The sequence below is a fragment of the Paralichthys olivaceus genome, chromosome 3 (genome assembly GCF_024713975.1).
Source record: "Paralichthys olivaceus isolate ysfri-2021 chromosome 3, ASM2471397v2, whole genome shotgun sequence".
In the NCBI taxonomy this organism is placed as follows: Eukaryota; Metazoa; Chordata; class Actinopteri; order Pleuronectiformes; family Paralichthyidae; genus Paralichthys; species Paralichthys olivaceus.
Window position 1 is genome coordinate 1,500,617 of NC_091095.1, and position 21,555 is coordinate 1,522,171.

The following is a 21,555-nucleotide window of genomic DNA, read 5'->3' on the forward strand; positions in this document are numbered from 1 at the left end:
GGGAAAGAACAGGGAGCAGCTGTGTTCGCTACCAGGGCCTTATCGAAGAAAACGAATAGGAGATTTAGATTTTAACAGTGAAAACATTTGAATAATACAAGAATAAATTCACAATTCAGCAACAACGTTTAAAAAAAAAACAAGAATAAAGTCAGAATTTAACGATACAAAAGTTTTAATAAAACAAGAATAAATGAACAATTTAATTTAAAAAAAGTTTTAATAAAACAAGAATAAAGTCACAATTGAACAATTACAACGATTTCAATACAAGAAAAAGAAAGAGAGAGAAAAGAAAGAGAAAGAGAGAGAAAAAGAGAGAAAGAGAAAGAAAGAAAAAGAAAGAGAGAGAAAAGAAAGAAAGAGAAAAAGAAAGAGAGAGAAAGAAAGAGAAAAAGAGAGAGAAAGAAAGAGAAAGAGAAAGAGAGAAATAAATTCTATGAGTAAACAGTTGTCCTTGAACGCAGCACGCCCCTCTTCATCGCCACTGTAAGTCCCAGCATGCAGCGCGGTGATGAACTAACATGGCGGCGGTTGTTGTGAGCGGGGCCGTGGGACCAGAAAAACAAGACGAGCAGCGGAAGCTCGGAGGCAGTTAAACCGTGACACCAGAACAGCTCCGCGGCTGCAGCGTGACTCCCTTCCAGCTCCCGCGGGTCGCGTCGGCACCGGACTTTTGTTCCGGGATTATTTATTATCACAGCCGGACCGGGCTCAGCGGCTAACTGCAGCTAGCTCAGCCGGGGCAGCTAGCGGAGGAGGCGGCAGAGCGGAGAGCGGAGAGCCGCCTGGGTGTCACCGTGAGTCCCTCACACAGCACGGGGATCCGCTTCTGGTTTTAATGGTGAGCGTCTGATTGAGTCGATCTTCTTCGTGTGCTTTGGTTTGTGTCGAAGTCTGCCCCCCCCCCCCCCCCACCCCTCTTCATGCAGCTCCTGCTTCCGTCTCACCTGAGCCTCACTCGGCTCCGACACCTCCACAACAACGGAGCCAAACCTCCGCGAGCCTGGACTCAGGTCCCCATCGCTGCCCTGCTTCTCTTTCGGTGTGTTTGAGTTCAGCAGCTGCGGACAGTAACTCAGTGCAGTAGCTGCAGTACTTGTACTTCACTTGTTTCTGTTACACGCGACTATATTTGTCTGATTCTCTCCTCGGACATTCTCAGCTCAAGATATAAAAAGACAACACCTGGGAAACAGTGAACTCTTGTTCCGTTAGCTTCTAATTATAACGATGAGAACTATAGCAACAAAAACAGCAACGGGCCATCTCTCTGCACAATAAGTACTTTAAACAACAAGAGCATGTGTGGAGGATTCACGTGTACTTTTCCTTGTATTTTTACACGAGTATATTGTTACTCAAGTCTCACCTGAACCTACTTCAGCCCCAATCCCCTCAATTAAGATGACGATGAAAACAAAGCAATAACTTAATACACTATTTCACTGCTCTAATTCTCTGTCCGTACTACAGGATTGAGGTATTTGAGCTCAACTATATTTATTATATGCTACTGTCTACTTGGGGGTGTAACAGAATACGCTTACTTCTGTACTGTACATAATATAATATAATAGTCAGTGATTAAATCAACACTTGGAACAGGTGTAAAACAGTTTGTTCCATAAAAACCAATGAGGTTTGTGAAAACACAAATAAGGCAATTATGTGGAAAATTTGTAGAAATCTCATGCTGCAAAATTTAGTTTTTTCTTCTCTGCTCTGCCATCAGTCATTGAAAGATCATTTAGATTTATCTGGTTGTCCGATAGGGCTCAGCATCTTGATTTGGACCCACTGCACTGAACTCGCTGACTGTAAATAAAGAAGCTCAGTTGTGTTTTCTAGAACAGTTGTGGATATTTTCCTTTAATTGTCCTGAGGGCCTGTGTGTAAAAAATGTCTGAGAAGGGCTGAAGAGGCTGTTCACGCATCACTGCATCAGTATTAAAAATCTAATTATGTCATTAAGTCCCTTTTAAAACAAAACAAGACAAAAAAAACTATTTTGAGTCCAATTCATTTGATTATAACTCTGAAGACATTAGAGTTAAAGATCAGTAGAAGATGATAAGATAAGATAAGAGTTCAGATTTTATTTTCTGGTTTAATGGCTTCAGACTTATACTCTTGTATCACACCATACCACATTTATCTGAGCAAAAGTAAAGGAGCAGTTTGTCTTCATGAAACTTTAAGTAAAACATTTCATATTTGGTTGCATAAGCTTTGCCTGCAATAACTGTGTCAAGCCTGTGACCCCCTGACTTCACCAAACTGTGGCATTCTTCATTAGTGAAGCTTTTCACTGCAGTTCAGTTTCCTCTTCAGGAGCTGAAATGCTGCTCTGTTGTGTTCAGCGACTGACTTGGCCGTTCGGAAACCTTCCACTTTTTCCCCCTGATGAAGCCCTTTGTTGTGTTAGTGGGTCATTGTCGTGCTGCATGATGAAGTTTGCATCGTTTCTCTGTAAACTGGCAGACAAAATGTTTCTGTAGACTTGTGAATGCATTTTGAAAGCCCAAATTAATGTCATTATTCAATAACATGCAAGAGAAACTTGAGTTATTAAACAGTCACCAGAACTGTTGCCTTATTTTCTGTCAACAGTATCAACTACTTATTTCAAGTGTCATAAATAAACGGTGTAGACTTTGTGGCACTCTCCTTTTTAAAAGTATATAAATGAATTGCAGTCCCCCTACATTTAAAGAAGGAATAATTCCTTAGTTATTTGTAATTGATTTTAATTATTTTTTAAATCTTTATTTAAGCTCTATACACTCACTGTATGTTTACTTTTGTTTTTGTTTGGTTTTCTTCAACTTAATTGGTCAAACAAAACACAACAGACTATCTCGAAGCGTTCTGTTGTGCTGTCCGGCCACTTGGATTGATAGCTCTGATATATTGTTTTTTTAAACCTAGATTTCAGGTGGCCTGTCTGCCTGGTGATCCTCAGCGTGGTGTTGACTCCACCAGGGACAGCAGCAGCTGGACAGGAGGGATGGATGAGTCCATAAGTCCAGTGAAATCCGTCAAACCGTCTCAGACGAGAGGAGCCAAAGCTTTGTCCAGCGACAAGTCAAATAAAGACGCTGCTGCGCAGAGAGAGGGCCCCAGACCTGCACCTCGCAGCAAAGAACACCTCACCAGTGTGAAGGATGACCAGAATATAGGCGGCCAGGGGAGCCGTGGGCAAGGCAAAAGTACCACAGACCCTCCCCAGGAAAAGAGGAGGGGCCGGCCGTCCAGGCTGACTAGACTCACTGGAAGAACAAGTTCTGGAGAGAGAGGCAAAGGGGCAAACTCACAACAGCAGCCGAAGACACAGGTTCCTGACACCAGAGCCTCTTTTTCTGCAGACAGCAGCCCCTCAGCAAACAGAGAGACCACCTCTCCTGTTGTGACTGGTACACCTGAGGGGGCCCGCGCAGCACAGGCCAAGAGCTCCGTTATAACTCCTGCAAAGGAAAAGTCCAATGGTAGGTTCGCACAAGATTTTCCTGAGATGATTGTTTCTTCATCACCAAATGTGGGTCAAGTAAACTGCATGTTCTTTGCTGTTTGTAGCGGTGAGAGCTGCAACATTGATGCATCAGTCTGATGAGGCCACAGAGGTGAGACCCACCGCGGAGGAAAGACCCCTAACAGAGCAACAGCTGGGCCTCCGACAGGCAGAGGAGCGCCTCTACAGAGACTACATCCACCGACTGCTCAAAGTAAATTACTTATCCATGTATACTAGGGCTGTCAAAATTACTCCAAAATGACGTTCGAATATTCGCTCTAAAAAAACACATAGGTTTGAACCATTCGAATATATGCGCAGTGCGCATTATGTCAATAACAGGAGGACAAACTAATACGAGACATAACTACTTGTATAGGTATTTTTATTTCAGTTTTAACATAAAACATACTTACACATTACAAAAAATGTAAATGAACTAACTGTAAAACTTAGACTGTAAAAAAAGGCCGCTCTCGCTGTGTTTCGGCTACAAAACTCCGCGGAACTGATCCGAAACCAGCCCGAATTTGTATGAATAGTTCAACATACAAGAGTCTTTAAAAGATCTTCAGACTTGCATCTCAGGGGAAATACGAGTGCAGACGTGGTTGTATTGACAGAATATTTTAACATCAGGTCATGCTTATTCAGGTGCATATTGTAAATCCGTCCAACTTGCTGAGATGCCTGCACTCCTTCCTCCTCTTCCTCCTCTTCCTCAAACATGTCTCCTACTGACTCAGCCTTCAGCAGCTCAGCAGGAACAGAATGGTGGATCCAAATCTTTTTCAGTGTAGTTTTCATCAATGAAAATCAGCCAGCGTCTGAAACGCTACTTTAAAAATCTTTTTTGTACTTTTGCAAGCTGAGAGTGCTGAAAAACAAACTACATTTCCCACAATGCATTTCATTTTTCTCACAAATTGTTCAGAGATTCTCAATGTATTTCCTCAGTCACATGTCCTGAAAACAAAGACACAAGATGTGCATATGTCTCATCCTGATCTAAAGAGAGAGGCGTACAAATGATCTTACAGGTATACACGAACATATGTTGCATCAGGTCTGAATAGGTTGAACGTTAGATTTCTCAGAGGGCAAAATAGCTGGAGAGATAATTAGCGGTTGTGAGGTGATTAGCTGTTGAATTGATTCATAAATTGAAAGAAAATGAATCTGAACCAGTTTTGATAAATTGTCAGTAGTCATTTATCAGGAGGTGGGGTTTATATGATGTTATTGTCTGGAAGACAAAATCTGCAAACTGCAGGAGAACATGTCAACTGATGGTTTTTGCCTCTCCCTCTTTTTTGACAGCAGTCCCCCGAGTACCCAAACTACCAATACTTATGCAAGCTCTGTTCTGTGCACATTGAGAACATTCAAGGAGCACACAAACACATCAAGGAGAAGAGACACAAGAAGAACATCATGGTATATCATTTATTACTTTGTGTTGTCCTTCCTCTCACTTATTAATGCTCTTAGGCAAGAAAAGGTTTAGGATTGAGTATTTTATATTTTCTGCTCAGGAAAAACAGGAGGAGAACGAGTTGCGGGCTCTTCCGCCGCCGTCCGCAGCCCAGCTCAGGGCTGTAGACGCGGCCGTCATAGAAACTGCAAGACAGCACGGGATCTCAGAGGAAGACTTTGAAGTTCGGAAGGCCGTGGTCATCAAGATGGAGGAGATCATAAAGAAGCATCTCTCAGGTTTTATGCTGTGATGTTGTTCAGCTTTGTCTGTGTAGTGTTAAAATGTGTTAAAGTGTCTTGACAAACGTTTGAATTTTCATTTTGTTTCTCTGAAATGAGACCTTCGTCATCCTCTGTCCGGTTATTCTTCAGAGCGCCAATCAATCGAGATAAAATAATGAAAAACTAGATGAAAATGTAGGACTGAAAACAATTCTTACAAAGTAAATTAGTGGGTTAATAGAATGAATATTAAAAGAATTAATAGAATGAATACAATTCTGTTTAAATCCTGCGGCTCATGAGGTTAAAAAGTTTCCATGTACTCTGCTGCCCTCTTCAGGGTGACTGCTCCAGATACATTCACATATTAATATTCAGCTTTGTCGGTGCATGTTTCCTAAATATCTTGTCCTTTGTTTTGCAGCTTGTTGTCTCCGTCTCTATGGTTCATGTCTCACACGATTTGCCTTCAAGTCAAGTGACATCAATATCGATGTCACACACCCGCCCTCAGTGAGTCAGCTTCTGGTGTTTCACTAAACAAAGAAAGTATTTTCTGTAATAACACACATCTGTCATTCTGCAGCTCATAATCTCTCCTTCTCTAATTACTTTTGTTTGTCCAGATGACACAACCTGAGGTCTTGATTCAGGTGCTGGAAATTCTCAAAAGCAGCCGTGAGTGTTTTTAAAGTTACCCTAAGATTCAGACTTGATACTTGTTATTAAGCTGCTTTAACCTGCTGCTCTGGTTGATCTAGAATTCATGGTGTTGCCTTGTCAGTGTGCGTGTGCAATAGATATTTGCAAGTTGCAAGAAATGTAGATGCAGCCGAACATTTTCAAGATGCATTGCTTGGAAATTCATAACCTACCTTGATCTTGAATACATTTTTAATCCTTTAGGAGCGTATCCATAATTATTGTCAGCGTTGTTGCAGTGAATTTGTGTTTGTGACACAAGTTTTTTTTTTCTCCTCTTCAGCTGAATTTTCTGAAGTTGAGTCAGATTTTCATGCCAAAGTTCCTGCTGTTTTCTGTCGGGACGCAAACAGGTGGGTGTTGGTTTAAATGCACCAATGCAGGGTGTTTTTTTTATATTCCCTAATGTTTAAATAATTGTCATACATTCCAAGAAAGGGAGTTAACTGAAGTAATAGTTTGCAGTGTGTAGTAATTATATTCTAATTGTGATAATAATAATGTATAAGTGGACGAAGCAAGGCTAAAGACTAACCTGTACAGACCAACACTCCCAAGTCTGTTCCTCGCCAACTCCACATCTCTTACAAGCAAGACGATGAGAATCTGATGAGATCAGAATGAGAATTACGATACACACAGCTGTGTATAATGGTGTGGGTTCATTTAACATTATGGTTTGTGTTTATATAAAGCTTTTCTAGTCTTGATGACACTCAAAGAGCTTTACAGCACAGTTTTCCATTCACCCATTCACACCCTTTCATACAGTGCATCTATTAGCAACACGTTTTTGTTCTATGAGGGGCAATGAGGTGTTCAGCATCTTGCCCAAGGACACTTCAGCATTCAGATGGGGAAGACTGGGGATCAAATGTGTTCATATTTTATGTATTTTTTATTTTCTTTTTTCCCCCACTCCTTTCAAAAACAAATGCACATATCGGTTCACCAGTTTTTATTCTTGCTAACAGACAAACAGACAACATAACTTTCTTGGCGAGTTAATATCAGGTTAATTTTTGGACAGAATGCTGTTCTGGGATCAGTTAGATGTAGCTTCCACTTCAGTATCATCTAATTGTTTTCTAGTGTCATCTTTATTAGGTCAAACACTGCTGGACTTAGTGACAATATTCTATGTTTTATTTGATTAAAAAAAAGAAAATGTCTCCAGTATTTCATTGCTGGCTTTCTTCACCTCTGTGCAGTGGCCTGATCTGTAAAGTGAGTGCAGGTAATGACATTGCTTGCCTCACCACCAATCACCTGGCAGCCCTGGTTAAACTGGAGCCCCGATTGGCCCCCCTGGTGCTGGCCTTCCGCTACTGGGCAAGGGTAAGGCAGCGAGCGACTGACACCTCAGTAGAAAAAGAAAGGATAAAGATATTGAAGTGGGGTTCCTTGTTTTTGTTGTTTAGTTCATTTTTCCTGCAGCAAATGCTCAAGGAGTTCTATAATACTGGACACATTGGATTTTAAAGGAGACATGTTTTGATAATATTCAGGGTCATAATATAATTTGGGTTGTTACTTGAAAATGTTTACATGTATTTCATGCTCATAAAACAAATCACATTCCTCACACTGTCTGTGTTTTCTGTCGGGGAGGAGCTTCCTTTGTCACAGACGGATTTCTTCACCTTGCAGAACGTTTACATTCACAATACACACAGCAACACTGAAAACGTAACTTTTGTGTAATGGTCTTAATGTTAACACTATATTTTATAATTGGACCAATTCATTTGTATTTATCTCTGCAGCTGTGTCACATCGACTGCCAGTCTGAAGGTGGCATTCCCTCGTACTCCTTCGCCCTCATGGTTATCTTCTTCCTGCAGCAGAGGAAAGAGCCCATCCTCCCCGTCTACCTGGGCCGCTGGGTAGGTGAAGTGTTGCATTCTTCAGGACTTGAGTCTTTTTCACTGTCGCTGAAGTGTCACTCTGTTTCCACCCTCCTCGGCCGATAGCTTTTATTTGTCTTTCTCTTTATTATTCTTATACAGTAGCTGAAAGTAGAAAGGTAACAGGAAATGAGGAGGGAGTAAGATGGAGAATGACACTTAACAGAGGTCAACACCTCATTCCCAAGGAGATTCAGTGCTTCTCCCTTTTTAATTATTTTTCTAAACACATGAATGAATGAATGAATAGTAGAGACCAAAAGAATGAGATTGTGAACACAAGCAGTGGATATGAGACAGAGTTCAGGGTAGAACCGCTGCTCTGTTTGGTTGAAAAGGGCCTGTTAAGATTGGCTCAGGCATCTCATCGGGATGCCGGTACGCCCAACTGGTTGGAGACGCAGGGGAACACACCCAGATCTCCCTGGAGGGACAACATATCCCACCAGGCCGGGGAACCCCTCAGCATTTGTCACATTTAGTTGCTCAAAGACAGAGATCGTCACATTCAGATTTAAATGGAGGAAAAAGTTTCAGAAAAGTACTAACTGCAAATACTGGCTGCATACTTGAATTATTTTTACATAACATTTCCAATGACAACTGTGTTGTGTAGATAAAATACACAGATTTGTAACTTAACTTAACTTAGCATTGAAATTCAAAACATTTCTCAGAAAATATAATTGGTAGTCTAAATGTCACAGCCTGGTGTAATGAAGACCCCCCCCCACCCAGTCCTGTCTGCATCTTGTTTCTGTTGAGGCTGCTAAAAATCATTCATTTCTTGAAGGCGTAAAATTCATATTGATAGTTATATGAAGACAAGAAATGACCCGCTTTATTAGGATTGCATTTATCATTCCTGTTCTTAAATGATGTAGCAGTTGTTTTCAGCGCAGAGCAGGAAGAACGCCTCTGTAATGTTTATTTAAGTGTAGGTGAGATTTTCTTTCCTCCAGATTTTATCTTCAAGACGAGTGTTGTTTTTTGACGACTCAGGCTTTTAGTGCCACCAGTCGCTATCAGAGATTATGACAAATGTCAAGCAACAGGTTGTTGAAGAGTGATTCAAAATCAATAGCCTTCGGAGGCCAGAATGTTTTTGTGCGGTAAGTGTCATGACTGTACCTGGGCAGTGTCACAGCTGCCTGTTGGACTGGTTAAACCAGACGTGTGATACCAAATCGGATGATTCAAACATGAATCAGTAGCTGCGCTGCAAGGAATCTGCAGCAAATAGACCATATAGTGGAGCAAATTCAGGATATGACATTTCTAGATCTAATTAACTGCTCAAACTACTCTCTGGAACGACTCTGATAGATACACAGGGTTTGACTGCTAAGTGTTGCTGCTCCATAGTTTCACAGTTGGTAGAAGACAAACTCCTTTAATTCTGTACAAGAATCTGAGTTTGATTTTCAATGTGAGAGCTGAATGTTGAGTATTGATGTAGAACAAATCAGTATAATAACAGTTGTCTTATTTATAATTGGCAGCAGAGGCACCATTAGTCTGGTATGCGTGAGTCTAAATTCGAGCAGGAGGAGCAGGTTCATCCCGTCTGTTGAGTCTTCTGAAGGAGCTACCTGCACGAGCGATTCAGAATCTGCTGTGTGATTATACTGATTTGAATCATGATCACAAGTTCTCTTGTTAATGATCAGGAGCTTAGGTTACATATTTGTCATTTGTTTATTTCTATATGCCTTTTTAGGAAAGTCAAGGAAAATGAGTTGTTGTTGGATGATGTTCAACTCTGGAGTTAGTAAAAACTGCTGCTTTGGATTTTCAACAACTTCTTAATTTAGTGACAGGGAATTAGAACTCACATTGTGAGGGAAATATTCTGGGCATTTTGTAGATTTACTAGCTTTGGAAGCCTTTTAACATTTTACCATAAAAACGTTTCTGTCCTGACAAAAGTGGCTCTTTAAAAACAGTCGTCATGTTTTTGAGTTTTTGAACTCTTCCACTCTGGTCGCTTTAATTTCTTTTGCTTTTTCAGATCGAAGGTTTCGATGTGAAACATGTGGATGAGTATCATCTAACTGGAATTGCGCTGGACATGTTCGTGCGATGGGAGCACAGACCTCCCAGCTCCACAGAGGGACGAGGGGAGAACAGAAACGAGGCCAGAGGAGAAAGTCGATCCAAACTGGAACAGAACAAACTTGATGATTCTCATTTTTCAGAGGGTTTGGTGAGTCACAATACAGAACACATTACAATTAGCACAAGGCCAGGTTAAATTACCTTTGATTTAGAATCCTCATCTTACTTTTATGAAGGGCTGTATTGATTATTCTTCTCAGTCTGTTTTTAACTAACCCTCTGTTACTATCCCTCATAGACTCGCTTAACCTTAGACCTGGGTAAAGGTGTGACGTTGGGCCAGCTGTGGTTGGAACTCTTGCGTTTCTACACACTGGAGTTTGCACTTGAAGAATACATCATCAGCATCCGCTTAAAGGTACTCCTCTCTAGAGAAGTCAAGAACTGGCCTCGCCGCAGGCTTGCCATTGAAGGTAGGAGACCTCTCTGTTGAAAATGTTATTCATAAAAGCTCAAAGAAAAAAATTTAATTCACTCTGTGTCTTTATCCTTTTTGTTTTTAGATCCGTTTGCCTTGAAGAGGAATGTTGCACGAAGCTTGAACAGCCAAATGGTTTTCGAGTACATCCAGGAGCGCTTCCGCTCCGCTTACAAATACTTTGCGTGCCCTCAGAGACGGGGTCACCGGGGCCGTCAGAGAAGCAAAGGAGTCGGCAGGCAAGGTGCAAAACTGGAAGGGGTCGAGAGGAAAGAGGGTGCATCTGTGCAGAAGGAGGAAGACGACGAGAAAGGTGAAAAATGCCAGAGGGGGCAGCAGAGGCTGAAGGACGACGAGGAGCATGACAGCAACGATGAAGATGGTTCAGATTTGTCCAAAAGGAAGGACGAGAGGACTTTAGACGCCAGCCTCATGGACATGATGCTCAACGAGGGGAACAAACCCTCACTCTCCCCCAATGGCCTGCTGGACAGTGACAAGGAGGGGGAGGAGGAAGAGGAAGAGGAAAACGATGATTCAGAGAAGGAGGAGAATGTTTCAATGGAGGATCTGCACTATGTCTTTGATAAGATGATTTTCACTGGTGGAAAGGTAATAATTTCAAACACTTAACACTTTACATATGTAATATATGTTGCAGTCAAACTGTTTTGAAATGTCTGCCTGTCCTATGCTAATGCTGGTGGCTGCTTTTCTTTCTGAGACCGGCTGCACATCTGTTTCCGGTGAAGTTGACTCAGTACGCAGAACCTCAAACTGGAGAACCAGTTGTTGTTGCTGTGAACATGCTTTGTGCTCAACGTTAAGAAATGTTATTTTCAAACTGTGCAACTTGTGACGTTTTATTTCATTGAGTTATTCTCAATAGTGTTGAGTTCTTGTCTAAAGTGTCATTTTATATCCAAACTTTCTCCTTCCAGCCTCCTACTGTTGTTTGCAGCATCTGCAAACGAGATGGTCACTTGAAGGATGATTGTCCCGAAGACTTTAAGAAGATTGAGCTGAAACTTTTGCCTCCCATGAACGAGCTCTTCAGAGAAATTCTCGACGGGCTCTGTAAACTGTGCTACTGTACGTAGGCAACAGGGCAGTTCTGACTCTTCTCTCACATTATGTTGTCTTTAGGAAAACGCTGGGTAAAACATACATATTCACTGTCTACTTTGGAGCATCACTGGTAATGAGCAGTGGGCATGAAAAGCAGAAAAAAAGCAGATTTTATCTATGAAATTTGATCAGTATTATTTTCTAGAATAAACATCATCTTCAACGTCTTGTTTTTTAAAATCCCCCAAATCTTCAGTTCACTTCAATTAAGATGAAGAAAGAGCAACGTTACATTTTCTAAACGTAGACTCATTAAATGTTAAATGCGCCCAAATAGCTGCGGATACACTTTATTTAGTTTGACTGAATTCATTGGCTCTGTGTGTCCTGCTCTGCTGTTGTAGATGAATTGTCACCAACACCTGTAGAGCAGCAGAAGAGGGAGCAGATCCTCGTAGGCCTGGAGAGGTTTATAAGGAAGGAGTACAACGGTGAGCACCCAGGTTAAAATACAGCCCGACATATTCCAGAATGTTTGTCTCTGAAGAGAGAACCAGTTCTTACTGATGTGTGTGAGCCGGACGCTACATATTTTACTTTTGCTGTTTTCTCCCTTTTTGCAGTGTTAATTTGCTTTTGTTGTTTACTTTTGATGCTTCCTCAGTACACTTCAAGTTAAAAGCTTTCCAGCTGTTAACAAGATATAATGATTTCCACGTAGTGTGAAGCATGTGCAGGGGTTTAGGCTTCACAACATTAGAGTATGGAAAAGCGTTAATAATAGTGTTAATAATAGAAAATCGAAATCGCTTCCTGTATCTGAACCCGCAGATAAAGCTCAGCTCTGCCTGTTCGGTTCCTCCAAAAATGGTTTTGGTTTCCGCGACAGTGACCTCGACATCTGCATGACGCTGGAGGGTCATGAAACTGCAGAGGTAGAGAAAAACTAAACACACATCAGCTCCGACATCTGACTCAACTCAGTGTTTCCTCAGTGTATCAGAGATGTGACTCTTTCTGACACTTCTGTCTCAACAGAAGCTGAACTGCAAAGAGATCATTGAAGGCCTTGCAAAGGTGCTAAAGAAGCATACAGGTGAATTGACCGTTTACAAATCTCTCTACCCCTTCATGAAAATGTGATGCATGTCAAGGACCGAACCTGATAGACTGTGATCTCCTAAGCTGCCTTCAGACATGCACTGAACTCTGCAGATCCTCCGTATTATCTCCGGAGGAGGTGCATATGTAAACGCAAAAGTCAGAGTGAGAGGCTCCGCCTGGCCTCTGAGCATAATGTCGTAACACATAGAAAGTCAGGACAATCTGATTTGAGACCACAGCACTTCTAACACACAGAAAACAAACCTCTCCTGGTGATTACACGAAGAAGAAGACACAGGCGAAGATGTCTCGAGAGTTTGTGGCGAGCTAATGGCAGCGTCAGGGTGACGTAAACATGATCACGTGATCTCTGCAGCAGAGTTAATATGTCACTTCCTGTCTCTGTCTGCTTCACCCTGCTGCGCCACCTCTCACCTGAATAATGCAGAGGATTTGTAGCTGTTGTGAACAAGTCTGTGCAGAAAACCTCCTGCTATGTTGTGCATGTGTGAAAGGCAAACTTCGGATAAAGTCCGTACCCGATTCCCGGGACTTTACCTTCAGCTCATGTCTGAAAACGGCTCTATTTTTTCCATCGTCACAGGTTTGAGGAACATCTTGCCTATTACAACAGCTAAAGTGCCTATTGTGAAGTTTGAGCACAGACAGAGTGGTTTGGAGGGAGATATTAGCCTTTATAACACTCTGGTGAGTGAACAAGGTTTTCATACCAGAATGTTACGCGTTAACTGTTGAGTGCTGTGAATAAATGTGGATGTATCACCTCTGTAGGCTCAACACAACACCAGAATGCTGGCTACGTATGCAGCCCTGGATCCACGCGTGCAGTTCCTTGGATACACAATGAAGGTTTTTGCGAAGGTATGTCAGAGAGGACTAACTGATGTAGCAACTCTAAGCACTTCCTGCCTGACAAGAACTGCGGAGGCTAAATCCACACCACTCTGTGTTTTTGACCGCCTGAGTTGGAGATGTTTGGAAACGCTGCTGCTCCTGTTTTGGTTGGAAAACTCTGGGGGTTCGTTATATTTGGGCCAAATGGAGACTTTTGGAAATTCCACTTAGCAGAGTGCGTAACTTTACTAAGGCCAGACAGTCCTTTATTTAAATTTACTAGATCCAGATTTTTCATCAAGATCCATCATTTGTTTTACTCAAAAGTTTAAATCTGAACCTGAATTTAATGGGTTCTTACTTGCATCATGTCTCACTCATCCACAAAATCTCCTGCTGATAAAAAAACAAACAAACACGACCTCCTGAATGGAGACGCATGTTCATGTGTCTTTGGGTTTATGGGTTTTTCTGAAATGGGGCTAAAACACTTGTGTGGACAGAGATCATTTTAGTTTTAAATCAGTATTTTAAAGACAACACATTCGTATGGTTGCAGCCTTACTGCTGCGGGAGAGAGCACAGCTAAAGTGGAAGCATAGTAAAAAACTATATTAGGTTTTTTGGAGGTTTCTCTTGGTGCCCCCTATGATCAGTGTGACTGGTCTTTTGGGGATGTCCTGTGATTTCTCGTAGCACTGAAAGGAACCACAGTGTAACTGTCTCTAACCTGCCTCTGTGTTCACAGCGCTGTGACATAGGAGATGCATCCAGGGGAAGTTTATCATCTTATGCCTACATCCTGATGGTGCTCTACTTCCTCCAGCAGAGGCAGCCACCAGTCATTCCTGTCCTGCAGGAGGTATCGGTCACTGATCGATCGCCGCGGCATCAGAAATAATCTGTACCTGTATGAAGTCTTTCAGTTTTCATTAATCTGTTGGATGTTATTTTTTAGATCTTTGACGGGCAGACTGTTCCTCAGCGGATGGTCGATGGCTGGAACGCTTTCTTTTTTGACAACCTTGAGGATCTGGTGAGTTTAATAAAAATGACTTCATGACTCAAATGTACACACGACTCGGTCGTTTAACTTGCGGCAGTGTTGAACTATTTCATATGATTGAACATTGTCGTGTATCTTCTCACCTCCTGTCGCTCTGTTCCTGTTGAAGTTTGTAGCCGGCGTGTTTTTCTTCTGTCCACACAGCGTCGGCGTCTCTCTGTGCTGCAGCCTAACACGGAGTCGGTCGGGGAGCTGTGGTTGGGCCTCCTGCGCTTCTATACGGAAGAGTTTGACTTCAAAGAACACGTCATCAGCATCCGCCAAAGAAAACGTCTCACAACGTTTGAGAAACAGTGGACCAGCAAGTGCATCGCTATTGAAGGTGCTGACGCGGATCAGCTGATTGTTTTGTCTTAACCTGCTTCACTCTCTTCTTTCCTTCATATTCATTTGTTCCTCTCCACAGATCCCTTTGATTTGAATCATAATCTTGGTGCTGGAGTTTCTCGCAAAAGTAAGTTCTATCATGACAACAAGTAGATAGATATTCCCAACTCTCATGTGCAACAGGTACACAGAAAGTTTTTAATGGACAGTAAAAACTTTGAATTTTGTTATAAAACACTTTAAAACTCCCCTTGTCCCTCACGCTGACTCTTTTTCCTTCCTGCAGTGACAAACTTCATCATGAAGGCTTTTATAAATGGCAGGAAGTTGTTTGGAACTCCTTTCTATCCCATCCCCGGCACTGAAGTGGTACGTCTTTCAAAAAAATATGCTGAAATGTTATAATTGAATTCTGTCTCCTTCTGTCTTGAGGAAACGGATCCTGATCCCTGATGTTTAAACATCTCTCTCTCTCTCTCTCTCTCGTTCTGCTGCAGGACTATTTCTTTGACTCCAAGGTGCTGACAGATGGCGAGTTGGCGCCCAATGACAGATGCTGCAGGATCTGCGGGAAGATTGGACATTACATGAAAGACTGTCCAAAGAGACGCAGGTTGTCCATCCTTCATTCAGGGATATTTTTCTCTCGACACAGGAGAATTCCAAGAAAACACTAGAAGAAAATAATGAGAAGTAATAAATATGTTATAAATTGATGTAGATGCTATTTTGTGCGTTCTCACACTGAAACGTTTTTATGAAATTAATTTTTTCATGGATTTGGAGAATCATTCCACCTGTAATTACCTCTCATAGTTGATTTCCACTTCCTTTTAATTATTTCCAAGCTTTTAGATTTAGGTATGATACTATGGGTCGTTTTGATTCAGTTCATAAAGTAATTACAAACTTATCTGATCTTTATTTCAACATTGTCAACATGACACATCAAAAAATAGACACAGGGAAATTCAAACGAGGCCAATAAATAATACAAAGGAATGACACAGAAAGAGAAATCAGTATTTGAACCGATACGATTGTCAAATTACACAGAAGGTTTGCTACCTGGAGAAATGCTTCTACTCAGATTTATCATATCCCTCCGTTCTTAATGTGCCCTCACCGTTTTTTTTCATTTCCAGGATGAAGAAGAAGGAAAACGACAAAGACGAGGACAGTAGAGAGGAGGAGCGTGAGTCGAAGGACAGGCGCTGTTTCCAGTGTGGGGACATGGGTCACGTACGGAGGGACTGTCCCGAGTACCGCCACCTTAAACAGAGGGCAGCCGGAGCTCCAGGTACCCACAGACCCACAGACGCTTACTTCACAAGTGAAAACAACCTCACCCGTCAATTCACACATTTTACAACATCAGTATTATAATAAAAGTGCTTGCTCTTCACAGTTCCTCACATGGTAAGAACGATGGTGAGCTCTCAGTCCATCCCCATCCCTCAGGCAGCTGCAGACTGTCCTGGAAGAACCAGACAACCCTCCGAGTGTGTGAGTACAGCAGACAAGACGTTACAGAGAATTATTAAAATACCTTCTCCTGTAAACTTCTGTGTCCAAATACAGTGAACGTCCTGTAAACTGAGTGAAACATTACTCTGACATTTCATAGTCACTTCATTATCTCTGCCAAGGAGGTTATGTTTTAAAGTGTTCATTGAGAATGTGAGTGTAAGCGATGGATAGAGAGCAGAAAGTTTTTGGTGTCATCAGTTAAGACTTTTCTGCAAATGCAGCCACTGAAACACTAAAATAAAAATTTGTTATAATCATAAGTTTGTTTTCTGAACAATATCCAGAAATGTGGACAAATTAAATTTGTCAAACAGCAAAATGTTCATAACATTAATTTAACTTTAATTGTTTTCCCATTCGATTGACTGAATATGAAAGATTTCATTTTGTTGGCGTTCTAACTTTTTTCTTCTTCTTTCTTCTTGACAGTCGGACACTCGGCAGACTCCGCCCTACTCCCCACAGCCTCAGAGTGCCTCCCAGTCCTCCAGCTCCCCTCAGCCCTCCCACAGTAAGACCAGTTCTGCTGGTCCCCCGAAACAGCCAGCCCACCCCCAGGTCCCCCTGTCCCTCTTTAGCTTCCCCAACTCTCTTCCAGGCCAGTACCACCCAGGGGCGCTCACAGCACTGGGTCTTCTGCCCTCTCACCAACACCAGTCCCAGGGGCAGTCTCATCACCCGGTCCACATCCCCTCCACCTCCTGGCCCATCCATGGACCGGTCCTCACCACGTCCTCCAACCCCGTTCCCTCCCCACCCGGCCTGAAATTTGCTCTGCGCTCTGCGTCGGGGAAGGGGAGTCCCACAGGCTCAGGGGTCAGTCCCAATCCCATGAACCTGAACGACCCCAGCATCATCTTCGCTCAGCCGGCGGGGAGACAGCTGGGCATCGGTGGGCCAGGACGGGAAGGACACTGGCACAACCACATGGCACAACCTGGGTCACTAATGGGAAATGGCACTGTTGTCAAGACAGGTACTCACGGGTGAACTGTGGCTGCACCGTGTGTGGGATTCTGTTTCTCGTGTCTTGAAAGAGCAACTTAACACTAATTCCACTCCTCTGAGTTTTACTGTCATTCTATTGAACCTTCCATCGTTTTTATTTCACCATTTTATTTTTAAATTTAGACATTTATCATTTTTAGAACTGGACAAACTTAACATGTCACATAGTTTTATAAAAATGCACATTGTTAATTTAGATTAGTACATTTACACAACAAATGAAGACCTGAGAGAAATAAAACGAATTAGATCTGTTAATATTAGTCATGACATATTTTAACAGCTACAGTAGGAAGTCGTGTGTAGCTCATAAACTAAAAGTGACCCAATCCTAAAATACAGCATGTTGTCGGGTTTGGCTCCAATGAATTTGTGGAAGATGAGTGGATTTTTTACTTTTAGACTTTTATGAGCTGATGTGGCAAAGCACATTTCTGGGCCGTATTAATTTAGGTGTTGAAGTGGGAGAGAGTGGGGAAGACGTGCAGTGAAGGGCCGAGTCGAAACTGAACCTGCAGCCGCTGCAGGAAGATTAAAGCCTCCACAGCTTGTTCAAATGGGTCCTGATGATGAAGTACGACTCCAGCCTGATTTTTCCTACATGGGACTTTTCATTTGCACAATGAAACAAAACTGAATTCAGGTGTTGAGTTGCTTTTTAAAATACTTCCTCTCATTTCACACGGGTGAGGATTTGATGTTGAGGTTCTGTGTTTTGGCTCATAACTTTAAAGGGGAAGGAAAAAGGTGTTTGTTTCTCTAATTTATTGAACTTTGTGTATTTTTCATCTTGTCTCTACAGAGTCAGGCCCCCCGTTTGTGGGTGTGAGTCAAGGCTCTCGTGTGTGGGAGCATAATAAAACACCCCAGTACGCCCTGGCTCCATCGTGGCCCTACAGGATGCCCCAGAACTTCATCCAGCAGGGCAACGGAGGCTTCCAGCCTGGAAAACCCTTCATGGCCCAAGGTCAGACATGTTTTTACATGTGTTCATGCCGAAGACACCTAGTGGCCGGAGGCGTTATGGTTTCAAGTTCTTCTTGTTGTGAACATAGTATCTCAAGAACTTGAAATTTGGTGGGTGGTACCCACGTGTAGCACACCTGAATGTATACCTGCTAATGTTGGTGTAGAAGAGGTGAAAGACTCAGGTTTGTTAGATTTGTGAGGTCATGTGACCATGATCTCTCAGTCTGCCTTTAGGGATCATTCACATTTTCAACAGTTGAAGATGAACTGATAAGATTTCAGTGATCAAAGTGTCTCTGGTGGAGAAAAACCACCACAGGACGATAATTCAAGTTTTTATCGTCTCTTGTTCTCCACAGACAACGACCTGACTTTTTGTTTTAATTCTCTCGTTCATCAGGTTCTGTGGTGAATCCAAACCCAAACTTCCCTCTGGTCCCTCATGTCCGACATCAGGTCAATCTGAACTTCATCCAGCAGAAGAAATGACCTCGTCTTTCATTTGAGTTCGGTTCGTGGTCAGTAACATAACAGAGCAGAGTCACGTACTCTTTGCATCATTTGATCACAGGAAATTTTTAAAATGAATTTTATCATTTTTGTACAGTTTTTATGTTTTACTTTTTGTCTCATTACATTGATTTGTGATACAAATGTCAAATATTTTAATACCCCCGTTTTTGAGGGGGTCCAAAAGTGTTTTTATTTTATGTGTAAAGTAAGGAGGACAAATGTAAACCTTTATTTTTATTAGCTGTATTCATACTTTGCTTGCCGCAAGATGAAGGCTTTGAATAGACGTTTGTTTCAAAAACAATCTAACGTGTCACCCTCAGTATTTAGTGCCAAAAGCAGGGATAGCAAGAAAAAAGGGAAAAATCTCAAAACCTAAAAAAAGCTACAAAAAAAATAAAGAAAAAAGCGAACAAGTTGGTTGTGTCTGTGGCTTCATCCGTTTCTATCAGTGTTTGTAAAGATGGACGACATTATCGCTCTATACGTCGTGAACGTTCTCAACAAATACATATAGTATAATATAATATATACTCAACATAAATACATTGAGATCTTTTCCTTCGGGAGGTGAAATAACTTTTTTAAAATTTCTTCTCTCAGTTCCGTTCCTCTGGGAACGCGCAGGTCTCAATGAAGTGAAGAAGGTTTCTGTGATAAATCTGTAACAACACAAGATGAATTAGAGGAATTAATTCCACATTTTTCAACTGAAAGTTAAAGTCACATTGTTTTATTGTCGTTTTTTATAAAAACCAAAAAGCTCCAGAGAAACGATCTGAAACAAACTGAGCTCCTGTGAGAATATCTGATCTCCTCTTGGTGAATGTTTTTCTTTTGTACTTCATTACTAAATTAAATAAATGTTTTAGCTCCAACGTTTAACTGGGACTGAAAATACAAGACTTCAAAACTCTGAACGTTCGAACACGTGGGGAGTCATTTGCTCCTCACCTGCTCCGGGTCGTTTTCATCAGAAAAAATTTGGAGTAGCAGAGAAAACGTGGGTAATTTCAGAGGGACGCCATTTCTCAGGAACAGTCGAGTGATGTCGGATCGATTCACGGTTCCTCTGGAAGAAGGATCCAGAGCCGCCACCTCGACCTCTGCTGACCTCAGAGAGGAGAGCAGCCAATCAGAGAGCTCCCTCCTGACGGCTGAGGAGAGCTCGTTGGTTCCTCTTCGCTCGGACGAACAGTTCTGAGAGGAAACCAGAGGGAAGAGGGTGAGTGTGAGTTCATGTCTGCAGTCATCAGGAAATAGAGACTTTATTTTAGAGCTTAAAAAGACAAACATGTGCTCGTGTGAAATAGAAAAATAAAGATTTATCATTTCATCTTATGATTTGATTCAAAATAACTTCTTTATTAAACTAAAAGTCTGCTCTTATCAGTTTTATCCACTGATTCCTGATGTAATGAGCGATGACTTTGACAGTGAGGCTTTATCAAGTTTATATTTTACTGTCTCCTGTGCTGCAGCTGCTCTGCAATCAGCGACGTGAGGAGTCTTGGGGTGAATGTAGGACCTGGAGCGATCACCAGTGGGAGCTGTCACACACGACCTGTCAGGAACCTGCAGAGATTAGATTATATTATAGTTGCATTTGTTAGTTTCTTTCTATTTCTGCATGTGTTTATTTCTGTCTATTCACTTTTAAATGTGTCAGCTTCAGTCCTCTCTAACATACAAGCCCCTCGATATTGAACTCACGTGCAGTACTTCAGTAAAAGTACTTATTTACTCTCCGCTACCTTGCAACACTTTCTTACTGTGTAACAGAAGATTCTTCAGATTATAATTCAGTCGTCATCACTTCCTCTGATCACAGTAAACTCTCCCACACAGTTTCACCTCTTTGATCACATCCCAAAGTGCAGAGTTCCCTCTGTTCTCTCGTCGACTGTGAGACGCTGACGCTTCTGGTTTTTCTGCAGGTTTCCCTGAGCGGTCGTCTGCTGCCTCGGCTGCTGTTTCCTCTTGGTCCGTGTCCCGTCTGCTAACATGGAGGAGGTGGGGTTTATAACTTATTCATGGTGTCCATCTTTATTTACTGTCTGTGGTTGAAAACATACAAGCAACAATAACAAAACAAAGAAATCAACAACCTCACCGTCAATAAACATTTCCTGAGTTAAAGGTTCACCCTCCGAGCTGTAGCTTAGATATTTATACATATTTATATTTATACCTTGATGTATCATCATACTCACTCGTGTGGCTCTTGAATAAATTGCTTGACCTGTTTGCTTCCTACGATCTTGACAACGAGTCTGGGGACAGTTTTTGTCTTTGCTCCCGTCGTGTTTTTCTGAGCCATGACGGTGATGTGATGAAAACAGACTAATCGCTCACTCAGCTTTTAATACAGCAAACACCTCGTCCCTCTATAATCATCCTTCACTTACATGTACAATTACTCCATCTCTGTTTTCTAGCTCTCTCTCTCTCTGGTTTGCTTTTTTCACCTCACCGACCAAGTGGATCCTGTTTCTTGTTGTGTGTCTGAGGTGTCGAGCTTCCTGTTTGTTCTTTCTGCACCATGGTTACGGTCCCGCCCCTCGGCCTGCGGCGCCCGACACGCTGCAGCAGCCAGTGAACGACTGAGTGATTCATGATGCAAACCATTAAAACCTGCTGCAGGAGATTATAAAAATCAGCCTGTGAGGAGTCTCTCTCTCAGGATTTCACAAAGCTGCTTTTCCTTTGAATCACTTTCCTGTTCTGATCTTCAGCAGAGAAGAATCTGTCTGTTCAG

General features: G+C 42.0%; 2 protein-coding genes across 7 annotated transcripts; one reads left to right on the forward strand and one right to left on the reverse strand.

The window, feature by feature from the left end:
• Nucleotides 1–455: 455 nt before the first annotated feature.
• Nucleotides 456–19,213, forward strand: tut4 (terminal uridylyl transferase 4). 5 transcript variants are annotated; one of them, XM_020108542.2, is made up of 30 exons: nucleotides 456–844; nucleotides 2,932–3,488; nucleotides 3,577–3,725; nucleotides 4,835–4,951; nucleotides 5,050–5,227; nucleotides 5,637–5,725; nucleotides 5,839–5,890; nucleotides 6,198–6,267; nucleotides 7,126–7,252; nucleotides 7,681–7,800; nucleotides 9,833–10,027; nucleotides 10,178–10,352; nucleotides 10,443–10,969; nucleotides 11,299–11,449; nucleotides 11,830–11,916; nucleotides 12,257–12,360; nucleotides 12,464–12,521; nucleotides 13,134–13,237; nucleotides 13,322–13,411; nucleotides 14,133–14,246; nucleotides 14,343–14,420; nucleotides 14,595–14,772; nucleotides 14,857–14,904; nucleotides 15,064–15,146; nucleotides 15,275–15,390; nucleotides 15,923–16,077; nucleotides 16,186–16,283; nucleotides 16,737–17,283; nucleotides 18,118–18,282; nucleotides 18,685–19,213. In XM_020108542.2, the coding sequence occupies exons 2-30, from the start codon at nucleotides 3,011–3,013 to the stop codon at nucleotides 18,771–18,773; spliced, it is 4,542 nt and encodes a 1,513-aa protein (XP_019964101.2). In that variant the 5' UTR covers nucleotides 456–844; nucleotides 2,932–3,010; the 3' UTR covers nucleotides 18,774–19,213. The 5 variants fall into 5 exon arrangements, with proteins under 5 accessions (XP_019964101.2, XP_069378833.1, XP_069378831.1 ...); XM_069522732.1 differs by having other exon boundaries at nucleotides 506–844; nucleotides 4,838–4,951; XM_069522730.1 differs by lacking the exon at nucleotides 456–844 and adding an exon at nucleotides 912–1,045.
• A 108-nt stretch (nucleotides 19,214–19,321) lies between these two features.
• On the reverse strand, nucleotides 19,322–21,313 carry LOC138407290 (uncharacterized protein C1orf87 homolog). 2 transcript variants are annotated; one of them, XM_069522737.1, is made up of 5 exons: nucleotides 21,011–21,313; nucleotides 20,652–20,793; nucleotides 20,262–20,372; nucleotides 19,752–19,997; nucleotides 19,322–19,459 (listed from the first exon to the last, which is right to left on the reverse strand). In XM_069522737.1, exons 1-5 carry the CDS (start codon nucleotides 21,115–21,117, stop codon nucleotides 19,397–19,399), a joined length of 669 nt encoding a protein of 222 aa, XP_069378838.1. In that variant the 5' UTR covers nucleotides 21,118–21,313; the 3' UTR covers nucleotides 19,322–19,396. The 2 variants fall into 2 exon arrangements, with proteins under 2 accessions (XP_069378838.1, XP_069378837.1); XM_069522736.1 differs by having other exon boundaries at nucleotides 20,652–20,796; nucleotides 21,011–21,263.
• Nucleotides 21,314–21,555: the final 242 nt, after the last annotated feature.